Source organism: Primulina huaijiensis, chromosome 6 (genome assembly GCF_012295235.1).
Source record: "Primulina huaijiensis isolate GDHJ02 chromosome 6, ASM1229523v2, whole genome shotgun sequence".
Lineage (NCBI taxonomy): Eukaryota > Viridiplantae > Streptophyta > Magnoliopsida > Lamiales > Gesneriaceae > Primulina > Primulina huaijiensis.
In genome coordinates, this window is record NC_133311.1 from 14,824,279 (window position 1) to 14,849,196 (window position 24,918).

General features: G+C 34.2%; 2 protein-coding genes across 2 annotated transcripts in view; both read left to right on the forward strand.

Annotated features, from left to right (window-relative positions):
• LOC140979654 (homogentisate geranylgeranyltransferase-like) overlaps positions 1-24,918 on the forward strand; it is a 34,938-nt gene that overhangs the window by 8,819 nt on the left and 1,201 nt on the right. The window lies entirely within an intron of this gene.
• Positions 20,081-24,803, forward strand: LOC140978896 (homogentisate phytyltransferase 1, chloroplastic-like). Its single transcript, XM_073444135.1, has 8 exons — positions 20,081-20,332; positions 20,534-20,617; positions 21,033-21,107; positions 22,093-22,176; positions 22,288-22,377; positions 23,035-23,136; positions 24,271-24,366; positions 24,717-24,803. The coding sequence occupies exons 1-8, from the start codon at positions 20,102-20,104 to the stop codon at positions 24,801-24,803; spliced, it is 849 nt and encodes a 282-aa protein (XP_073300236.1). The 5' UTR covers positions 20,081-20,101.

Consider the following 24,918-nt stretch of genomic DNA (forward strand, 5'->3'; position numbering starts at 1 on the left):
ATAAACTGATTAAAAATGTTTTAATAGTGCGGAAGCGATAAACATAAACTAAGTTTTAAAACTTCTGGGATAACTCGGAGATCTTCTACCATACCCAAAATTGTTCTTGCTCCTCTTCATCCATTTGCTCTTTGTTCTTATCTGGGTGAGGAGGAAGTAAGGGATGAGTATTTTGGGAAATACTCAGCAACTGGAGGCCGTTCGAGACATATAGCAACATATACATATACTTGAATTCAAATTTTACATAGCATATCATAACGCATACTTCATAATCATACTCATATCATCACATATCATACTCGTATAACATTCTTGTTTAGCATACTCATATAGCACTGAAAGTCTTCTCATTTCCATGGTTTCCTGATATCAGTCTCCTATATGATAATCCTCTGAGGAGTGAGGCCATGTCCAATATGTTAATCCTCTATGGAGTGAGGCCGTACAACGGTTACCATCACACCGTATAAGTGTTATAGTTCGGAAATACATTTCTTGATATCAGTCTCCTATATGTTAATCCTCTAAAGAGTGAGGCTATGTCCAATATGTTAATCCTCTATGGAGTGAGGCCGTACAACGGTTACCATCCCACCGTATAAGGGTCATAGTTCGGAAATCCTTTCCCATATCCAATCGAATCCTAACAGTGCTTTGAACATATAATTTGACAAATCTTGAAGAAAATATATCATGAACAAAGAATTATACTCGAACGAACTTTCAAACACGAAATAATCCATACGCAACGTATTTTAAAACAAGCCCACTTATGAAGAACAAGTGTGCAAATTATAATATAGCAAAAATACATTTACGAAGGACAAGCGTGAAAATTATAATATAGCAAAAACCCACTTACCTTAGACTGGAAGAAAATGTGAAGAACTCGGAAACTATAGAAGAATCATGCAACCGACACCTCGAAAACGCAGCAGCACATCTACCGAAAAATCAGCCGCCTTGTAAAATTCCTCGCGCATTAATGAACAGTTGGATCGGGCTTAAACTTGGACATTACGTTCACAAGTATATCAAATAAATTATGAACGGTGAGATCGGATTTGGAAGTCTTTTGACCTGCTTATGGACGAAAAATCGTAGGTATGTTGTTCCCGCCTAAAATCTGAGCAATTTTCTTGTGAAAGATGTAAATGAAAAACTAACCGTTGGATTTTGCTAAAATTTTGATATGTTGTTCACAACATATGAAATCATATTCGGAACAGTGAAGATCGGATTCCGAGTACCCGAGCGAGAGAAACAAATTTCTGAACTTAGATAGAATTTTGATGACTCGTGCAGAATTTTGGAGAGTAATTTCAAAAATTCTAGGGAGAAAACTCGAAAATTTCGGTGTAAATTCTGAATGGGAGCTTCTCCTATTTATAGAGGGGTGGTAAAAATCTTACCATAATTCGATTGATATCTTTCCTTAATTTGTAGATGCTCCTTCCATAATTTCGAGATAATCATTCCATAAATATTGAGATGCTTCTTTGTTGAGAAAAACTGCCTTGTATGTAATATTTCCTTCCAATTAAATGAATGTCTAGCCTTAATTTATCGTGTATCTTGCACTGGATTTCGAATTCCCTGTATTTATTGGCTTGGAATTTCCAATATCATGTATTATTTAATATTTTCGAATCTATTATAACTCGAAAATAAATTCTTATATGTGTCTATATTTAATTAAATAATTAATGTCCAAAATTTTAGGTTCTCACAAAATACTCCAAGATTTCGAAATTTAGGGATCATATTATCATCTTGCTTGATCTTTATCCAGGTATGTCAATATCATCTCAAATCTATCTGGTATAATCTTTTCAACTTTGAATTTATATTTCAAAGTTTACCAGCTTATATCCAAAAATTTCTTATTTAATTTCTTAGATCATGATCTATTTATTTATCTCAAGGTCAAAATATATACACAATAATATCTTAAATTTCGAGCTACAAAAATATTTTACACGATATAATTATACACACAACTTTAGATAAACTTGCAAATCTTACATCTTAGATAAAATAATGAGATAGATACCCAAAGATTAAATAATCCTAGCAAACTTAAATTACAAAAATATTATCATGATTACAAAATCATGGTTTTACATCTCTACCTCCTTATGAGAAGTTTCGTTCCTGAAACTTAGGTTGGCTTGGTCTAAGAAGAGATACGTGTATTGGTCACTCATTTTCTATTCTAATTTCCAAATGACTTCTCTTTCAATATTATTAGAAAATCGTCTAAAATTCCTAAATCATATCCCAGTGATTCTTGTCAAACATCTTAATAATTAAAGTGTTGACTTACTCATACTTTGAATTATTCTTATACCACCATATTTTCTTATTATTACTTATATTACTGCATCCAATGATAACACTCTCATTGAATCAAAATTATTAGAATCGTTGAATCTACAACAACTTACTGTAACCCAATATTTACATATCTCATAATCATAATTTGATAAAATATTTCTCTTATGAGAGAGGAAAACCCTAATAAAAATTTTTTGAATCAAAATGTAGCCCAATAATATAACTATAACTGAAATCCAAAAAAATCAATATCAACTTTTCCATTGAACATTTAATATAAAAACTTGTATTATAATCAATCCAATATAGATCTCAAAAATCATGTCTTAAATTTTATCGATATGTAATACATACACTGGTTCTCAATTATTATTGTTTTATATTCAAATCCTTGTAGTAACGTAAAATTCTCAAAAGTCAAACTATAACCCAATATGGTCAACCTAAAGTAAACCTCAAAAGTATTATCTAAAAATATAACAATTAAAATTCCAATTGATCATTTCACATAAACTCTAATCTCAAATTTTCTTTTCTTTTTCTCATGCTAAATCTTAATTTCCCATCAAGACCATGAAACTGGTTTTGATTAAGATTTCTCAAAGCACAGTGAGCTGATAGTTAGGCTAGAATCGTCTTACCCATATTTTTCCGACTTAAAGCGTCAGCTACCTCATTCGCCTTGCCTGGAAGGTAGCTTATTGTTACGTCAAACTAATTCAATCCATCATCTCTGCCTCATGTTCAATTCTTTCCGCGTGAACAAATACTCGAGACTCTGATGGTCAGTGAAGATCTCACACTTGGCGTCGTAAAGGTAATGCCTCATATTCATTAATGCAAAAACTACTGCGGCTAACTCAAGGTCACGGGTTGGGTAGTTTTGCTTATACAGTTTCAATTGCCTTGATGCAAAGGAAATTACTTTTCTTTCTTGCATGAGCACATATCTTAGACCTTTTTTTTTCGCATCTCTGCAATTGGAAAAAAAAAACCCTTGCCCTCATCAGGCAGCACTACCACCATTGTGGTTGCAAGTTTCATCTTTAAGGTTTCAAAACTTTTCTCACATTATTTGCTCCAATTGAATTTAGTGTTATTTTGTGAGTTTTGTAAACTGTATTACTATTGAGAGAAGATCTTGGACAAATCTCCGATAATAGCTCGTCAATCCTAAGAAACTCTAAATTTCTGTCATTGTCTTTGATCTTAGTCAGCCTATGATTGCTTCTACTTTCTTAGGATTCGCAAATACTCATGCCTCACATATTATGTGACCTAAGAAAGTGATGTTATGTAGCCGAAACTCATCTTTATTGAACTGGAATACAATTCTCTCTCCATTAGCCTATGAAGAGTGAAACGGAGATGTTCCTTGTGTTCTTCTTCACTTGGTGAGTAAATGAGGATCTCCTCAATGAACACCGCTAAAAAATTTGTCCATGAATGACTTGAACCACTGTTCATTAGATCAATGAAGGTTGCCGACACATTCGTCAAGCCAAAATGCATTACTGTGAACTCATAATGCATGTACCTTTTCCGAGAAGCTGTTTTGGGAATATCTTCAGCCCTGACCTTCAATTGGTAGTAGCCTCTTCAAAGGTCGAGCTAGGAAAATATTGTAGCTTCTTCAAGTTGATCCAAAAGATCGTCTATCATTGGAAGAAGATATTTATTCTCGATTGTGATCTTATTGAGTTCTCTATAATCTATACGCAATCTCATATTTCCATCTTTCTTCTATACACAATCTCATACTTCCATCTTTCTTATTTACTAGTAGGACCAGAGCTCTGCTTTTTGTCTATCAACTCTTGGAGTTGTTCTTTTAGCATCAAGAATTCAGCTGACGTCATTCGGTATGATGCTTTGGAATTGGTGAAAGACCGAGAACTAGATAGATTTCGAACTCAACCTCGTGATCCGAGACTATCCCAGTTAATTCTTACGAAAAAACGTCCGAGAATTCCCGCATTATTGGGGTATCTTCCAACTTGAGCTCAATTTCTTCCTGCACTTTGTTCACCATTGCTAGGTAAATTCTTTCCCGATTTTATGGATTTCCAAGTCTGAGAAGCAGAAATAATGTATTTATGTCTCTTGGCATTTCCATGGTACCTACTTTCTTCTTGGCTCACGGTTTGGAGTTTGAAATTCTTACTCCGGCAATCTGCTATTGCACTGCTCTTAGATAACCAATTTGAAATGTCTGCTACTTGTTTTGCTTAAAACTACTAGAATTTTTTTTTTTACCTTCTAGGAATCGGCCGAAACACTCACAAATATATAAAATATTTTTGCACTATTTTTAAAATAAAACAACCAACTAGCATTTGAAAAATCAAAGGAAGTAGTCAAATCGTAATATCGTCTAACATTTTACCAAACCTAAAAATAATCTTTTCAAATATTTCTAACGGTATCATCCTCTCAAAACCACTCAAAAGTATAAATAAATAGTCTTAAAATCTTTAACGTAAATCATAGACAAAAATCATAAGTGCGGAAAAGTAGAAGCGATAGTCCTCGGGTTATGTGCACCTTCAGTCCAGTCAGGCCAACCATCAAGACCTCCAGTAACATTAACATCATAATCACCTGCATCCATCACACCTAATGAGTCTAAAGACTCAACACACCATAATCTTGATAACAAGTAATACGTATAAAATCACATGCAACCGTGAAAGATATTTTTACGTAAAATAACATTTCATGAACAAGCGTAATCATAGCCTTTTTCTTTTTATCATTTCATATCATAAATCATTTCATCATAAGCATAAACATTTTTTTTATTGAATTTGAATCGTTAATTGTGACTTCCGTATCATCATAAGGTCGATGGATCCATCTATCGTAAAACCACAGTCCTGGGCGGCGGGGACATCAGCAACACTCTCACCCGTCAACTGAGCCTTGGCATATCATATCCTCATATAGAAATAAGATCGTCGAGGCTCCCTCGGGGGCCTTCTCCCATAGACTGGCTCCCTCTGGGGCTTTTTTTCATAAATGGGCTCTCTCTGGGACCTTCTCCCGTAAATGGGCTCCCTCTGGGGCCTTCTCCCCTCATGACATCCCCAATCATATCATTATAACATCGTCATAGTCACAATTACTTCACCTCCTCCAATGTTTCATATTATCATCACTTTACAAAAATCATGCATAAAATATCATTTTTCTTTTGAAACCAAGATGCACCATATCTTTTATTTGTCCATCTTAAAATCATAAAAATCCGTAACATTAAAAAAATAATCGTTTCAACACATAAAACAGCATTCAGAGCACTGCCATGACGTTTACTAATTTTTGAGTGTAAAATTACCGTTTTACCCCTAGACGTAAAATTCCTCGACTTTGACTTTTTCTTAATTTCATTGACTCTAACATGTCCCAAATAATTATTTAAGCTTAAATCAAATTTCTCAAAATTTTATTTAGCTTAAATACTAGGCTTTTAAATTAATTCATAATTAGTCGTTTTGAAAGCGTTTTAAATCCCGAAAAATTTCAAACTTTAATATAAAATTCCTAAATTCAAAACTTAGACCTTTTATATTATTTTAGCCCTCGTGAACCACGACTCGACCCCCGTGAGCCATGTTTCGACTTATTTAACAAAGGAAAACCCTAACTTGACCCATAAGTTTTAACCTCGATCCATGTTCCGATTTTCTCGAGCCACACCCGAACCATGCCGGACCGAACCCTAACCAGCCCCTCTAGAAACCCTCCTTGACCCTTGGAACCAGCGGACTCGACCCCAGCCACAGAGACCGAAGCCCCAACTACAGCTCTGGCATGGCCGAGACTCCCACCTTAGCATGGACTCTACGTTTTTGTTGCTAGGGCCTAGCCCACCCAACCAGACCCTGAACCAGCCTCTCGTGCACCTTCCTAGGACCCTAAGGACTCACCTTAGCCCAGCCCGAAGTCCCCAGGCCGAGCCATCTACCCTGCACAAGCCGCGGAACCCTGTGCGATTCACCTTGTGCCTTTCGGATGGGAGTCCTAGTTGGCTAGGACTCCTCCCAGCCCCTGGTGTTCGAGTCCTAGCGTGGCTAGGACTCCACCCCTGACTCATACATGGTCTTAGCCCGGCCCTGGTCCCAACCGAACCCAAGCTAGGCCATCAAGCCCTCAAAACTGTGCCCTTCCTACACCTTGACAGAATATGCTTTCAACTTGATCGTTTTTGGTGTGCAGCATTTGTGTGCGTGTTCTAGTACTCTAACACTTGTGTAAACTTGTCCCTTAACATCCTATCCCATGGCAGCCCCCTTCGTGAAAGGTACATATTGCGTTTTGGACATAAAAACACAAGTTATTGGCATAGCATGTAGTAAAAATGAAAATAATTCAAAGGGGATCATGTTTTTCATGAAAAATTTAATCAAAACAGTAATAAGATGTGATCGATGAGAAAAAAGAGATGTATGGCGTGTCTTTGCGTATTTAACGCACGATTATTCGTTGACGATTGAAGAACGACGATGAGAAGGACCTTGGCTTGAAAAGCTATGAAGAAATCGATGTTTTTCCCTTCAACTTATGTGTGTGCCGTGTGATATAGAGAGAATAGAGTTTGAGTTTGTGTGTGCTAGGGTGGGGCGTGGAATATAATGAATTATGGGGTGGGGTTTTGAATATTAAATACTTAATTAAGTTATTAATTAAGCTTAGGCCCATTAGGTAGGTTAATTAGGCCCATTAGTGCTTAATTAAAATTTTAAAAATAATTTTTTTTAAATAAATTTGCGAATTTTTTAGCCGGGTTGCAAAAACGTTCGTATTTCTGTTGAACCAACACCGATAAAGTTTACATCCCGGCGTATAAAATCACCTCAAAACTCCTTATTTTCAAAATTAAGAAAAAGCATCACTCATATTTTAAATAATTAAAAATAATTGTTTAATAAAAATATTTTCTATTTTTCAACCATCGGTCTCCGGTCCTCGATCCTAACTTGAATAACCCATAAAAATACATTTTTATGCATGTAAGTAGAAAAACTACTAAAACACCATATAAACATGTCACATAATCAATTAAACTATTAAATCATTTAATTAACTATTTTTCATATTTCCTAGATTTGCATGCAGTTGGATTACGTCGTCTTAATTTTGGACCTTACACAATCCATCCATATGATGACATCGAAATCTACCGAAGTGCTTTGAATCAAATCGGCACTGAATATATGCTAATAGATACTGATTTTATTCTATCTTGAAATTATCACGATTACTATCTCTAAACTTAAAACTCATATAAAATCTTGGAACTTAACTCAGTATCAATATATAGCCTATTGATTTAAATCCCAAAAATTATAACTCAATCGTCATAAAATAAAATCTTATTCAACCTTGTACGAATGAAATTAATCCTCAATTAATTCTTGTGCTAAATCTTACTTTCAACAAGACAATGATATTAGAGAGCTCCAACACAAACTATTTTTATTGAATGTCTTTCTCCTTGAATCATTCTTTGTACCGTAACAAAAGTCAAAACTTATTAAGCTATATTTTCCTCAATATCCAACAATATCTCATAGCTTATTTTATTCACATAAGGTCGTAATCTACGAGTTATCTCAAAATAATATAAATTTCTTAACCTTAAAATATTGTCCCCCAACTTCATTTTAAACCAAATATTCCAAAATCATATATATTTAAAGTTAACGTTTAGCATTCTTAAGAACCCAAATTAATATTCACGCAGTTAACTATTGCCCAAAAATCAACTTATATATTGGAATATTCAAAACTTACTATAATTCTTATATCAGATTTTCACATATTAGTTTTTTTTCTATAAATAATTTATTTTCCCAAATCAAATATTTCATCTTAAGTCAGAACTCAGATAGGTACAATCCCAACAATATAAGTCAATGCTAATTGTTTCCTTAATCCAATTCCATAAAAATCCGATAAGCACTACAAGAATCGTCTTGTATAATAGTAACTTTGAAAACGATAAAAATCTGCGGAATCGTTTATAACTTGAATTAAAAACTCAATAGAATATATTCTTAATTAAAATTCTTCATGCGTCCATTATCAGCCCCAAAAATGGTGTCTAATTCTTCTTTCTCTATTTCTTCTTCTGATTTATCTGGGAAGGTAGAGTAAGGGATGGTGATGTGAATCCTCGTACGAATAAAAGCAAACACGATTAATTAGCAATCGTGCCCTCAATTCGATAACGTTTAAGGATTCGTGTGTTGTCTCGATCTTTTGAATCAAGTATGATTTTGTGATATTCACCTCTAAGCTATGAAACTTAGCAACAAATATTCACGATTAAAAATATTGAGAATCAGACGAACCTTCAAAGAACTTGTCCCTGACAATCCGTAGGAAATCAATCGACAAACGCCACAAGAATAAATCCTTGATAAGTTTGATTTGAAGAACAAAGCTAAGCCTTGAAAAACGTTTTTTGAGAGAAAACTTAAAAAATTTGATATTCAATCAATAATAATCTCAAAAAGTGTGTAAAATTTCGTCCAAATATACACATCAAATCAAAAGATATCAAAAAGATAATTTTGTAAACAAAATCTGCGCCCAATCTTCACAGATATCATAGGACACGGACCACGTGTAGAGGTCTGGAGTGGGGTCCTTGTAGGCACTGTATTTCTCGTCCTTGGGTGTAATGGACACGGACCCCGTGTACAGGTCCAGGGTGGGGTCCGTGTAGGCACTGGATTTCTCATTCTTTGAAAGACAATTGACACGGACCCCGGGTACAGGTCCGGGGTGGGGTCCGTGTACACTCTGTAATCTTCATTCTTTGCAACGTAACGATATTCGGAGATCTTCCTCAATTATTTCTTGAATAATGTTCTTTTCGCCCCCAAACGTACTCCCATGCATCACGAACCCTTTAGGACTTTGCACCTTGCTCGTAAGCCCTTCTTTCTTGCTCATTACTCCTTGTAGTGCCTCTTTGAATTTCTCTAGTCGTCCTCTCGTGATTGGTCCCTCCGACAACTCTAAAGGATCCCATGCTTTCCTTGGAGCTTGACCACCCGCGTTCGCATCATCCTCCCCTTCTTGAAAAGGATTTGTCCTCAAATCTTGTTGATCACCAACATCAAATAAAGAAAGATCACTAACATTAAAAGTAGAACTGATGTTATACTCATCTGGCAGATCAAGTTTGTCGACGTTGTCATTGACCCTTTCGAGGACTTGAAATGGTCCATCACCTCTCGGTAGTAGCTTTGAACGTCGCTTCTCAGGAAACATTTCCTTCCTCAAGTGTAGCCACACCCAATCACCCTTCTCAAATACCACTTTCTTCTTTCCCTTGTTGGCTTGCTTTGTGTACTGTTCATTCTTCTTCTCAATATTGACCTTGACCTTTTCATGCAAACTCCTAACAAATTCAGCCTTCTTCTTGCCATCCATATTTAACCTTTCACTCACGGGTAAAGACATCAAATCCAACGGAGTTAAAGGATTAAAATCATACACAATCTCAAATGGCGAATAACTAGTAGTAGAATGCATGCAACGATTATAAGTAAACTCAACAAATGGCAAACAATCTTCTCAATTCTTTAAGTTCTTTTTAAGAATAGCTCGCAAAAGTGTTCCTAAAGTTCTGTTAACCACTTCAGTTTGTCCATCCGTCTGAGGATGACGCGTGGTAGAAAACAATAATTTTGTGCCAATTTTAGCCCACAATGTTTTCCAAAAGTAACTCAATAATTTAACATCACGATCAGAAACAATAGTCCTAGGCATATCATGCAACCTAACGACTTCTCTAAATAACAAATCGCAATGTTAGAAGCATCATCAGTTTTATGGCAGGCAATGAAATGTGCCATTTTAAAAAATCTATCAACAACAACAAATATTGAATCCCTCCCCTTCTTAGTCCTAGGCAACCCCAAAACAAAGTCCATAGAAATATCAACACAAGGTTCACTAGGGACAGGAAGTGGTGTGTACAATCCATGTGGTTGCGTCCTAGACTTAGCTTGTCTACATGTTATGCACTTTTCACAAACACGTTCAACATCACGTTTCATATGTGGCCAATAGAAATGTTCATGCAATGCACTTAAAGTTTTAGCCACACCAAACTGCCCCATCAAACCACCCCCATGTGCTTCCCTAACAAGAAATTCACGAATGGATGATTTAGGGATGCACAACCTATCTTCTCTAAACAAGAAGCCATGATGCAAATAGAATTTTTCATGTGGACCATGCATACAAGTTTCAAACATGTTCTTAAAATCCTCATCTAGCACATATAACTCTTTAACATGCTCAAACCCCAAAATTTTAGACTCCAAGGTAGAGATTAGTACGTACCTCCGTGATAGTGCGTCGGCCACTACATTTTCCTTACCTTGTTTGTACTTGATTATGTATGGGAATGTCTCAATGAATGCCACCCACTTGGCATGCTGCTTGTTCATCTTCTATTGACCCTTAAGGTGCTTTAGAGACTCATGATCCGTATGAATCACAAACTCCTTAGACCTCAAGTGATTAACATGCTCATCCAAGTTTTTGCTATACACTAGGATATCATCAAAATAAACCACAACAAACTTTCCTATGTGTGCACGCAAAACATGATTCATTAATCTCATAAAGGTGCTAGGAGCATTAGTTAAGCCAAATGGCATTACCATCCACTCATATAACCCGTATTTGGTCTTAAATGCAATTTTCCACTCATTACATTCTCTCATCCTAATTTGGTGATAACCACTTTTCAAATCAATCTTGCTAAAAATACAGGCACCATGCAATTCATCTAACATATCATCTAGTCTAGGTATGAGATGCCTATACTTAATGGTTATGTTATTGATTGCCCTACAATCTACGCACATACGCCATGAGCCATCTTTCTTAGGAACTAATAAAACAGGTACAGCACAAGGAGACATGGACTCATGCACAAAATCTCTATCTAACAACTCACTTACCTGCCGTTGAAGCTCCTTAGTCTCCTCCGGATTGCTCCTATAAGCCGGACGATTTGGCAATACACTCCCGGGTACAAAATCAATTTGGTGCTCAATCCCCCTCAATGGTGGTAGTCCTTGAGGTAGCCCCTCCGGAAATATATCATCAAACTCCTGTAAAAGTGAAACAACAATGCTCGGAAGGGACCCGGCTATATCACTTGTATTAAGGAGGATCTCCTTGTAAAGAATCAACACAAGTGGTTCATGTGTGTGCAAAATTTTCTTCAACTCACTCTTTTGGGCCATATATGTTTTTTTCTTTGCCTCTTTCCTCTCATTTTCTTTCCTCTCACTTTCTTTTCTCTCTTTTTTGTTTTGTATGGCTATCTCACTTTTTTTATCACTCTTTTTTTCAGCCATCTCATTTTTATTTTCAAAAGCCATCACACTTTTTTGTTCACTCTTTTTTTCGGCCTCATCTCTCTTCTTTTTTTTCAATTGGTCCTCCAACACTTGCTTTGGGGACAAAGATAGTAAAACAATAGGTTCTTTTTTGAGAACAAATGAATATTTATTACTAAACCCATCATGCGTCACTCGCCTATCGTATTGCCACGGCCTACCCAACAAGATATGACAAGCATGCATTGGCACCACATCACACAAGACCTCATCACTATACTTCCCAATCGAAAAAGACACCAACACTTGTTTGTTCACCTTCACTTCCGCACAATCATTCAACCATTGAAGCCTATATGGTTGAGGATGCTTTAATGTAGGTAAACCCAATTTATCCACCATCTCAATACTAGCCATATTAGTAAAACTTTCCCCATCTATGATTAAATTGCAAACCTTTTGATTCACAAAACACATAGTATGGAATACGTTCTCTCTTTGGTTAGTCTCCTCCTCCTCCTTGACTTGGGCACTCATGATACGCCTAGTCACTAGTGCTTCACCTACAACCCTCATCAGGATCCTCTAACGCAGGCATCTCATCATCATTACCCTCGTCATCACCTTCACTTTGTGATTCATACTCACCATAGCCATTCAAGATCATCACCCTCTTATTAGGACATTTGCTAGCAATATGACCCATCCTTTGACACCTGAAACATTTAATATCCCTAGAACGATTAAGAGGAGTTTCAGATTTACCTTGCACTCTTTGTTTAGGCGTCTCTTGCTTGGTCTCAATCTTGGGCTTGGTCACCAACTTACTTTCATCACGTTTTGCCACATTTGGTCGCCAAGAAGATGACGAACCCCCAGTTTGGTTGGTGGGGCAACTCCTCGCCTCTTGAGTTGTTGCTCCACTTTTATGGCCATTTGCACCATCTCGTCTAGATCCAAGTAGTGCCTAAGCTCCACTTGATCTTGAATCTCCCTGTTCAAACCACAAAGATAACGTGCCATTGTCACCTCACTATCTTTCTCCATGTTTGCCCTAATCATGACTACTTCCATCTCTTTATAGTAGTCCTCATTCCTCAACACTCTTCACTCCTTGCCTCAAAGTTTGTAGCCTCTTAAACATCTCCTTATGATAGTGATTGGGCACAAACCTCTTCCTCATGACCCTCTTCATCTCTTCCCAAGTTTCAATGGGTCTCTCATTATACCTCCTCCTAGTGGTCACTAGTTGATCCCACCAAATGAGAGCGTAGTCTAGAAATTCAACCACCGCCAACCTAACCTTCTTTTGTTCGGAGTAGTGGTGACATTCACACACAAACTCTACCCTCTTTTCCCATTCTAAGTATGCCTCCGGGTCAGATTTTTCATGGAATGATGGAATTTTCATCTTAATACTACCCATATTACCATCCTCCCTATTTCCGTCATTGTATCTACCCCGTATGGCTTCTCTTCTTCCTCTCCCAAGTCCTCTACCTCGTCCATTCCTACCCCAATTCTCATTTAGGCTCTCCTCTTCTCCCCCCAAATCATATTCTTCCTCTTCTTCTCCTCTACCCAAATCTTTAGGCTTAGATTTATCTCCACTAGTACTAACTTCAAGCCTACTCATCCTCTCATGTAATGGCTCCAACTCAACCCTCATCATCCTAGTGAAATGCCCAAACAACGCCTCCATTTGAACCTTAAATAAACATTGGTTCGAACTATTTCATACCTCCCTCTCCATTTTACTTTCAGATTTGTACTTGCAAGAAAACGTTAGTAAAAAACAAAAGATATTCCTCACCCAAATGCTCACGATCACTCCAAAGAAAATTCTCTCGTCTCTCCTCTTTTTTTTTTTTTGCTCATAACAAATACTCACCAGTCACTCCAAAGAAATAACGCTCGCACTCAAGTGTTTTTCACTCGAATTTGCTAGTTCCCTCGAAAGTGTGCTCAAGCTTCGTATTTGTATATATCAAACAATCAAGTTCAACTCGTGAACAAATGTGATCCACTCACTTGGACTGCGTAGACAAAAAATTTGAAGATTTTTTTTTTGACTGTGAAAGACTATTGAATATGACTCACTAAAAGGACTAGAACAAAATACCAAAAATAAATATTGGTGAATTTTTGGATTTTTTGTATTTTTTTTTTGGTAAGCATAGTAAAACTCGAAAATCCCAAAAAAAAAATATCACCAAAATTTCAGAACAAACAAATTACTAAATTTCGAGAATCAGAGATTCATGAAAAAGACGAAGAACGATTGAACGACACAGATCTGACAAACAAATGAAAGGATAATTGCAGATCTGAAAATTTAAGAACAAGATAGACTTACTTGAATTCAATGAACCTAAAGCTCTGATACCAAATGATGTGAATCCTTGTACGAAGAAAAGCAAATACGATTAATTAAGAATCGCGCCCTCAATTCGATAACGTTTAAGGATTCGTGTGTTGTCCCAATCTTTTGAATCAAGTATGATTTTGTGATATTCACCTCTAAGCAATGAAACTTAGCAACAAATATTCACGATTAAAACAATTGAGAATCAGACGAACCTTCAAAGAACTTGTCCCTAACAATCCGTAGGAAATCAATCGACAAACGCCACAAGAATAAATCATTGATAAGTTTGATTTAAAGAACAAAGCTAAGCCTTGAAAAAAGTTTTTTGAGAGAAAACTCAAAAAATTTGATATTCAATCAATAATAATATCAAAAAGTGTGTAAAATTTCGTCGAAATATACATATCAAATCAAAAGATATCAAAAAGATAATTTTGTAAACAAAATCTGCGCTCAAATCTTCACAGATATCATAGGACACGGACCCCGTGTAGAGGTCCAGAGTGGGGTCATTGTAGGCACTGTATTTCTCGTCCTTGGATGTAATGGACACGGACCCCGTGTACAGGTCCGGGGTGGGGTCCGTGTAGGCACTGGATTTCTCATTCTTTGAAAGACAATTGACACGGACCCCGGGTACAGGTCTGGGGTGGGGTCCGTGTACACTCTGTAATCTTCATTCTTTGCAACATAACGATATTCGGGGATCTTCCTCAATTATTGCTTGAATAATGTTCTTTTCGCCACCAAACGTACTCCCATGCATCACGAACCCTTCGGGACTTTGCACCTTGCTCGTAAGCCCTTCTTTCTTGCTCATTACTCTTTGTAGTGCCTCTTTGAATTTCTTTAGTCGTCCTTTCGTGATTGATCCCTCCTGCAACTCTAAAGGATCCCATGCTTTCCTTGGAGCTTGACCACCCGCGTTCGCATCAGATGGGTAATATGGTTGTCACTCAGCAAGTGGAGGTCGTTCAAGCACAACATAACAAAATGGATAAAAATTTGAAACACGTATAATGCATAAATGACTCATACCATATGCATACCATTGACCAGGCACTGAGATTCCTCTACTTTCTATGATTTACTGATATCAGTCCTTAATTTTTACTTCTCTAAGGGAGCGAGGTCATATAGCGGTTACATCCCCACTGCGTAAGGATCATATCATATTTGAGATTTCCTCCCATATCAATTTGAATCATCACAGTACCAACAAATACATCATGCAACAATCGTAACCAAAAGGGGGTAGAAGAAGAATTTGTACTCGATTCAATTTTCAAAAACGAAAATGCATATAACCGAAATTAAATCTTTAAAACATGCCCACTTACCTTACACCTGGAAGAAAAAATGAAGAATTCGAAAATCATATAAGAATCATGCAACTGACACTTCGAAAACAAAGCAGCACATCGCCCGAAAAATCAGCCGTCTTGACAAATTATTTACGCCTTATTGAACCGTTGATCGGGCTTAAACTTTTACAGTACGTTCAAAAGTATGTCAAATAAATTATGAACGGTGAGATCGGGTTTGGAAATCGTTTTAACCTGTTTATGGATGAAAAACCGTAGGTATGCTGTTCTCGCCTAAAATATGAGCATTTTTCTTGTGAAGGCTATAAACGAAAAACTAACCGTTAGATCTGGCCGAAATTTGGATATGTTATTCGAAACATATGGCAGCATATTCTGAACGGTGAGATTGGATTTCGAGTACCTGAGCGAGAGAAACGAATTTCTGAACTTGGACAGAATTTTGATAACTCGTGCAGAATTTTTGGGAGGAAATTTCGAAAATTGGAGAGGACTCTCGAAAATTTCAGTGTAAATTCTGAATGGGACATTCTCTTATTTATATAGGGGTGGCTGCTATCCTGATCGTGTATTATCCTCGCGTTTGAACTTTTGAATCAGATTTTAAATTTAGGATAATTATCATTCTTTATCTATGATATTAGATAATTTCGAAATCTATATATTCATTTCTTGGATATATTTTCGAAATATTCTTCTGTCCAAGCCTGCAAAATTTCGAATTTTGTGTCTAATTTTTAATATTCGGTAGATCTTTTATTTTCCAGTATAATTAAATATTCGCTCTTAAATCCCAAAAAATGTTCTTTAGTAATTTCGAACTTAATGGTAATTTTTCCCAAAAATAGGACTTTTGATTTTTCCTAAAATCTTGTAGGCAAACTTTTAAATTTTCCATGCCTGTATTCTTTTTTATCGTATAGATTTTTCTCTATCTCTACTATTTCCAAAATCCTACATTAAATACTCCAAGATTTCGAAATTTAGGGATCATATTATCCTCTTGCTTGATCTTTATCCAGGTACATCAATATCATCTCAAATCTTAGATCTCTATCTGGTGTAATCTTTTCAACTTTAAATTTGTATTTCAAAATTTACTAGTTTATATCCAAAAATTTCTTATTTAATTTCTTAAATCATGATCTATTTATTTATTCCAAGTTCAAAATATATACACAATATTATCTTAAATTTCGAGCTCCAAAAATATTGTACATGATATAATTATCCACACAACTTTAGATAAACTTGCAAATGTTACATCTTAGATAAAATAATGAGATAGATACCCAAAGATTGAATATGTGAGAACCCAAATTTTTGGGCACGTAATTAATTAATATAGACATGTATAAGAATTTTTTTCGAGTTATAATAAATTCGAAAATATAAATAATACATGAAAATCAAAATCCAATGCAAGATACACAGTAAATTAAAGCTGGATATCCACCTAGTTGGAAGAAAATATTACAATCAAGGCAACTTATCTCAACAAGGAAGCATCTCAATATTTAAGGAAGAAGTATCTCGAAATTTATGGAAGGAGCATCTCCGAATTTTGGAAAGAATATCAATCGAATTATGGTAGGATTTTCACATCATTCCTATAAATAAGAGAAGCTGTCATTCATAATTTACACCTCAATTTTCGAGTTTTTGCTCCAAATTTTCGAAATTTATCTCCAAAATTCTGCTGTAGTCATCAAAGTTCTGTTCAAGTTCAAAAATTCTTTTATCTCGCTTGAGTACTCGGAATCCGATCTCCACTGTTCAAAATATACTTCCATATGTTTTGAATAACATATCCAAATTTCAGCCAAATCCAACGGTCAGTTTTTGGTTTATAGCCCTCGCAAGAAAACTGCTCAGATTTTATTCGGAAACAGCATACCTACGGTTTTTCGTCCATAAACAGGTCAAAAATACTTCCAAACCCGATCTCCACCGTTCATAATTTAGTTGACGTACTTATGAACGTACTGTGAAATTTGAAGCCCGATCCAACGGTTCAACAAGGCAAAATGAATTTTTTAAGACAACTGATTTTTCGAGCGATGGTGCTACTGCGTTTTCAAAGTGTCGGTTGCATGATTCTTCTATGATTTTCGAATTCTTCACGTTTTATTCCAAGTCTAAGGTAAGTGGGTTTTTGCTATATTATAATTTGCACACTTGTCCTTCGTAAGTGGACTTTTGTTATGTATATATTCTTTCGCAATTGAGTTTTTGTTTGCCACACTTGTTCTTTGAAGTGGGCTTGTTTTAAAATATGTTGCGTATGAATTATTTCGTTTTTGAAAGTTCGTTCGAGCATAATTCTTTGTTCATGATATATTTTCTTCAAGATTTGTAAAATTATATGTTCAAAGCACTGTTAGGATTCGATTAGATATGGGAAAGGATTTCCGAACTATGACCCTTATACGATGGGATGGTAACCGTTGTACGGCCTTACTCAATAGAGGATTAACATATTAGACATGGCATCACTCCTTAGAAGATTAACATATAGGAGACTGATATCAGGAAACAATGGAAATGAGATGACTTTCAGTGCTATATGAATATGCTAAACGAGTATGTTATACGAGTATGATATGTTATAATTATGAAGTATGAATATCCGTTATGATTCAAGTTATGATTTGCTATGTAAAATTTGAATTCAAGTATATGTATATGTTGTTATATGTCTCGAACGGCCCCCACTTGCTGAGTATTTCTCAAAATACTCATCCCCTTCCTCTACCCTCCCCAGATAAGTCAGAAGAGGAAATCGAGGAATATGAACAAGACCAATTTTGGGGCCGATAATAAGATGAATCAAGAAGTTTATTTTACTTTTCGTTTAGTAAGTTGTAAATGCTTCCGCATATTTTTATCGTTTTCAGAATCTACATTGTAAAGACAATCTTATGATTGATTATGAGTAATAAACTGGTTTTTTGTTTATACTGTACTACGAGGTTTGTTGTTTTCAATTGTGTGGTTGTAAAACAACGCCGGTGTCGACTAACCCCGGTCTCGGGGCGTGACAGAATAATTCTAGCACACTTAAAGTACAAAAATATTATCACGATTGCAAAATCTTGGGTTTTACGGCAGAACCAAAACTTCGAGGCAAGGGAACTAAGCTTTATTTTTAAAAAATTATTGATAAAAAATCAAGGGACAAGATATCATCTGTGTTACATCACTAGTCTCTTTATTTTGTAATTTTTAAAATTTCTTTATTTCTTCTCTCACTAATAACAATAATAATACAAAAAATTAAATTTGATTATATTAAATTCTAATTTATTACTGTTCTCTAACAAAGTGTTATATTATATTTTAGTATTTAATTTTTTTAGAAATACATGTATAAAATTTTGATTAAATAAATGAATATGCTTGAAAATATAACTTATTTATAGTTTCAAAAGTTGGATGTAATTTTTAAAATTTTAATTTATGCTGATATCATTGTATGTTATCACAAAAAAATGATTAATCAATTATTCAAATCGTTAATATTGAGATTTAATTGTAGTGTCTCTTATATAGATATTTTTATTCACTGTAATTAGAGTTAACCCATCAATTTATAACATAAGCAAATAATTAATTTACTTGATGATTTATAATTGTACTAGAATAAGTTGAGTAGTTTTATTTTTATTTCTTATAACGATATATTTAATTTATATTTATAAACTTGAGTTCTTACACATCACCACACAACCTAATTTCGATTATTTCCCACTTCTATTTAATTTTCCAATAATTCGTCAAGATAAATACTCAAGCCTATAAATGAATACACAACCCACTAGTTTTTTTTTTCTTTTAACCGCAAAACTTGTAATATTATTGAGATTGAAAAATATCATTAATTACAAGATTTACAAACCAATATTAAAAATCGTCGGGCTTCCAAACAAAAGAAGTTGAGTGAGAAATAGCAAAAGACGTTAGTGAATTTGCAACGATGTTCGCAGTGCGTCGAATGTGGTTTCATTATGTTGATTCAAAGATGGTATGATATATAAAGTATATGTGACTGTTTGTAGTTAAGTCACTGTTTGTAATGTAAATAGATAAACCTATAGAAATAAATATATTATATATATTAAATATATATATATATATATAACCTATCGTGTGGGCTACATGACTAGACTCTTTAAATTCCCCTTAAATCCTGGCTAGCCAAATTAAACCCTCCATTATTTCGTAGGGCAGGTAAATTAAAATATATAATCCAACAAAGAAGTTTAGCCCAATAATATTGCGATCGGAGTTATTCGGGTAGTATTTTTCTACCAATTTTGTCAAACTTTTGGTTTTACGCATTTTTAGAAGCAAGAAATCGAAGAAACGATAATTTTAAAATAAAAAATAAAATAAAATAACTAGGGTTAGGTCATAGATGCGGCAAAAATAAATAGAAATATTAAAATAAACATTAAAACAATCACCATAACTATTATGGTGAAAACAATAGGCAAGATGGAATATATTTCACAATAATTATTTATATATGTATTACAAACTCTATCTATAACATAAAAATAAATAACTAGATTTCCCATTTGACCGAAAGGGCCTTTGTTAATGTTGGTAGGATCACACTTAAACGTCTATATATTAGAACTTCTAATGTGACAATCAGTATTGGAAAACTAAGGAATCCTGCAAGCCATACGATGCCCGCAAATACTTCGGCAGATGATATAAGCATCGGCAGATTTGGCCGTAACTATGGGGAGCCTCAGCCGCAACATCGGCAGAGGATCAGCAATAAGCCCAGACACGACGTACTCATAACGCATCCGGAAAAAGATGATGGCATTGTACATGTGAAGAGCTTAAGGAGTGAAAGTAGCTTGTTGTATGGTCTCTATCAGTTTTCACGTCCACATACCATACTCGGAACGGTGAGTAACATTTTTTTAAACCGCTACGAAGGTGTCAGCTAGCTAGATTCGAAATTTCAAGCAACGAGGGGTGGCTTGCTATATTTTTTAAGGGATGAAACTTATAATTATTTCTAGAGAAATAATTATGGATCAGATTTGAAAGTTGTTTTGATTTGATCAATATCAGTTAGAGCTACTTGTTGACGACATAAATCGCAGATTCTGGGCATAACATCAGTTTCCACTCTGGCCTTGAATTCGTGGACTCAAGTGTCACCTGTTTTTCTTTTGGAAGTGTTCAAGGTTATAAATCTTTCTATTATCTCTTCCATTTCATCTTTTACGCGAGCTTGTGTGTATGTATTTCTTCCTTACGGAAAATAGTTCAGTAAGTTGTTTTGTTTTGTCTTTCAGAGTTTCGATGTGAATAGTAAAATTTTAATTTTAGTCCATTGACACCAAATACATCAACAATATCAAACACAATTTTAGCGATTTATGAGTGTTACATCAGTACATCGACGAAAAACGATTATGGGTGTTACGTCAGTACATCGACGAAAAACGATGATCATTCTTGCAATTTTTCCTGTCTTCTTTAAAATATTTAAATTTAAGAATAACTTATTTATGTAATTATTATTCATAAATGCCAAAGAGCAATACTGTATACATATCTTGCCAGGTTCATGAAGTTTCTTGTTTGATCCATTTGCAGGCAATTGTTCCAACCTTTTTTATGAATATATTTGTGGTTGGACTTAACCAAATATATGATGTTGAAATAGACAAGGTAATCACTAAACTTCACNTATATATAATTTTTAAGAGTTTTTAAATAATAGATTGGCATAATATAAATGAAATTACATTAAAACTTTATAATATCCTGGTGACTTGTTTTTAAATATTATAAGATCACACACAATCATACCCCTATTGAAATTTTAGTCCGCTATATAGTCAAATTTAAGTCTTAGTCTTGTATGTTTAAATTATTTGGCAATTTTGGTCGGAAAACCCTGCTCTCCGGAGTTTGATGATTTTGCGTCGAATATTTCCTATGGTATAAAAATTGGGGATCCTTCAAGCAACTGTTCAAAGGGATTCAAGAGCATCATCTTCCCAAATCGACATTTCTCAACAACATTTGAAATATCCCCAATTTTTATGCCTTGTAATCAAAGCTCCCACGTCAAATCATCAAACTCCGGTAAGTGGGGTTTTTCCGACCAAAATTGCCAAAAAAATAAACATACAAAACTAAGACTACAATTTGAATATATAACGGGCTAAAATCGCAATTTTCCCTGATAAATGTGTTAAATCCATACCATGGACTTATTTGATGTGTTTGGCATCCACATGCTTATTTAAAAAAGGATATATTTAACACAACCCTAATTTTAAAATAAAATAAAAACTTTCATATAACAAACATATTTATTTTTAAACATACATAAACTTGCGTATGAAAATGAAGTAGCGAGTGATTTTTATGGAATTTCATAATAGGTTTCACTGTCTACATCAAATATTTTCTCTAGACGTCTCTCAATATCGACCAAAGAAAATAAGGATGCTTAATTCTCTTCAAAATTATGTTAACCCATCAATTTTATTTATTTATTTTTGTTGATTTCGCCATTATATATATCCCAGTTAAATGAACCCGAAATATAAATAAATTGTTATTATTTTTATTATATGAAATGCAAAATTTGATTAATTTTGAGCATATATACTTTATGTAAAAATTTATCACTTCTTGTTTTCAGGTGAACAAACCCTATCTTCCTTTAGCTTCTGGAGTAATATCAATGAAGTTGGGGGTTGGAGTCGTGGCTATATCTCTTATAAAGGTAACTAAATTGTTATTTTCATAAAATTGAAAATTAAATAATTAATTGTGCAACAAGTTTAAAAAAAATACATGAGATAATTAACTTTGAGATTATAATATCTATTTTCAGAGTCTTGCCTTGGGAATGATATCTGGATCACCGGCCCTAATGGCTGCTCTCCTTTGCTTGCTTTTATTTGGAAGTTTATACTCCATAGAGGTGACACAAATCTATCTACATCTTTTATGTATTGAATTTAGTATATACAATTATCCGATTTCATTTTTCGTTCCACGACGGTTCATCCTAGCTATCAGGTTAATTGATTATCTGTCTTCGTGTTGGATTCGATGATTTTGAAACCGGATTAGTTGTTTTGTATCCAATATTGAATTTGACAGAAAAGTAACACGAATCGCATATGATAAACGAATAAACACGATTCGATTTAAGATCTTTTTGTAGTTGATGATTTACTAACCTTCCTTCTGATGATATATAGTAATGCTTCACAATGGTCCGATGCCAATCATGAATAGAAAAGAATCGATTTGCACAATCCAAATGCTTTTACAATGGTGACAAATGTTTGTGTTTGCTAAAAAAATATATATATATATATGGAAGTAAGTCTCGCCACCTTTTTGTTTATAATGTCTCGGCCAACCCTTTGCTTATTTTGATAACTTTTTAAATTAATCACTATCCAAAACAAAGGAAAGATAGGAAATCGTGACATGGAAAACTACTCCCTCCAAAACATTCGAATGTAATATTTGAATGCATTTGGGTCGGGTGGGATCAACCCTCATTGGAGACCCGATAACCCGATTTTATTTCCTATAAAATTGAACTATCTACTTTTGCTTCTTGTAGTTGCCTTTTATGAGGTGGAAACGAGATCCATTTCTTGCAGCAACAACCATTGTAATATCTCGGGCTCTAGTGATTCAATTCGCTTACTTTATTCATATACAGGTATTTTACAAACTTTACGACTAAATCGCAAGATAAAAAATGTATACTTTATTATGATCGATCAATTGATAATAAATGGTCAATACTACTGGAAGGATTTTTCTTTGGATAAAAGGTATTGTAACTAGTATTATTGTGGTTGGTTTAATAGGTATAATTCTTTAATGGTTTATATTCCGAATTAGGTTCATCCATGTACTAATCGGATGAATTGAGTTGTAGACGTAAGAACCTGGCATGATTCCCTTCTTTGTTTGTCTGATTCAAGGGGAAAGGGCTCGTCGGGTTCTTAAGAATCGGTCTTTTTTTTGTCTGCATGACAAAGTTGATTTAGTTCTCTACTGTTCCAAATAACTCCATTCTATTTTCTGATTGATGATTTTTTTAAAAAAATATATAGTCAGTAGTAAAACTGTTACTTTTATTTTTATGTTTTAATTTTTGGAGACATCGTATGAGTTCCAATATGAAGTCCCATTTATTTGAGGGAATTGGATCAATCGATATACATCATGTCGTATTGAAATTATTTTTAGAATCTATAAATTACACTTTTAACACATAAGATTAAAAGAGATTTACAAAATCATCCTCTAATTAACATTTTTATTTTGGTCATTAAAATAGTCAAAATTTAATATTATTGCAACGAGTCTTTTTTTTCTCTATCTTTTTTTTAGAGTATTGATATAAGCCAGATTTGAAAGTAATATCTGAGAGGAAAATTTTTAATTAAGATATAATTTTTTAGATTATGTCTCATGTGAGACGGTCTCACGGATCTTTATTCGTGATACGGGACAATCCTGCTCATATTTACAATAAAATGTTATGCTTTTGACATAAAAGGTAGTATTTTTTCATTGGTGATCCAAATAAAAAATCTGTCTCACAATATTTACCCTTGAGACTGTCTCACAAGAGTTTTTCTGAATTTTTTATAGGGGGAACTTGATATAACAAAACTAGCTATTTCACATGTGCCGATAAAAAGTGATCATCCCATCTCGTTTAATTTTTTTTTGAAAAGATTACAAAAATATAACATTGCACACTTCAACTATATAAAAATGTGTGTGTGCGCGCATGATTAATTCGTTATTTAAATCTTCTAAGGTTTCTTCATATGTGCAGATATACGTTCTTGGTGAACCATTGGTGTTTTCAAGGGCAGTTATATTTGCAGCTTGTTTCATGTTCCTATTTGTTAGCGTTATTTCCTTGTTCAAGGTAATTACTTCTTACTTATATTATTACATACAATATATTAGGTCAAACAAAACTTGTATTTTTGTAAATATTAATATACATGTAAAAAAATTGGAAAAAATCTATATATTTCCTAAATAATATGAAATATTGTAAATTAATTAATAGAAAGTCCCTAATGAAATATAATAGTCTAAAGTATAAACATTCCACTGGATAATATATTAAAAAAATGTATGTAATGAGAACACAACTAAATTAATCGTATATTACCTTTTAATTTGAAAATTATATATAAAAATGCTTAAAATCACATGATAAAAAAAAAAATTAACCCCAAATTAATTTTTTTCAAAAAAAAAAAATTACAGGACATACCCGATGTTGAAGGAGACGAAATGCATGGTTTTAAATCATTCAGCGTCAAGCTTGGACAAGAACGTGTAAGTGATACATGATTTCTTTCTAGTAAAATTGCAATATTTATTCTGCATATTTATTTCTATGTGATTTCGATTCATTATATGGTCAAGACTATGTCTAAGTCCCTTACCTTCTTTTTTTTTTTAGTTT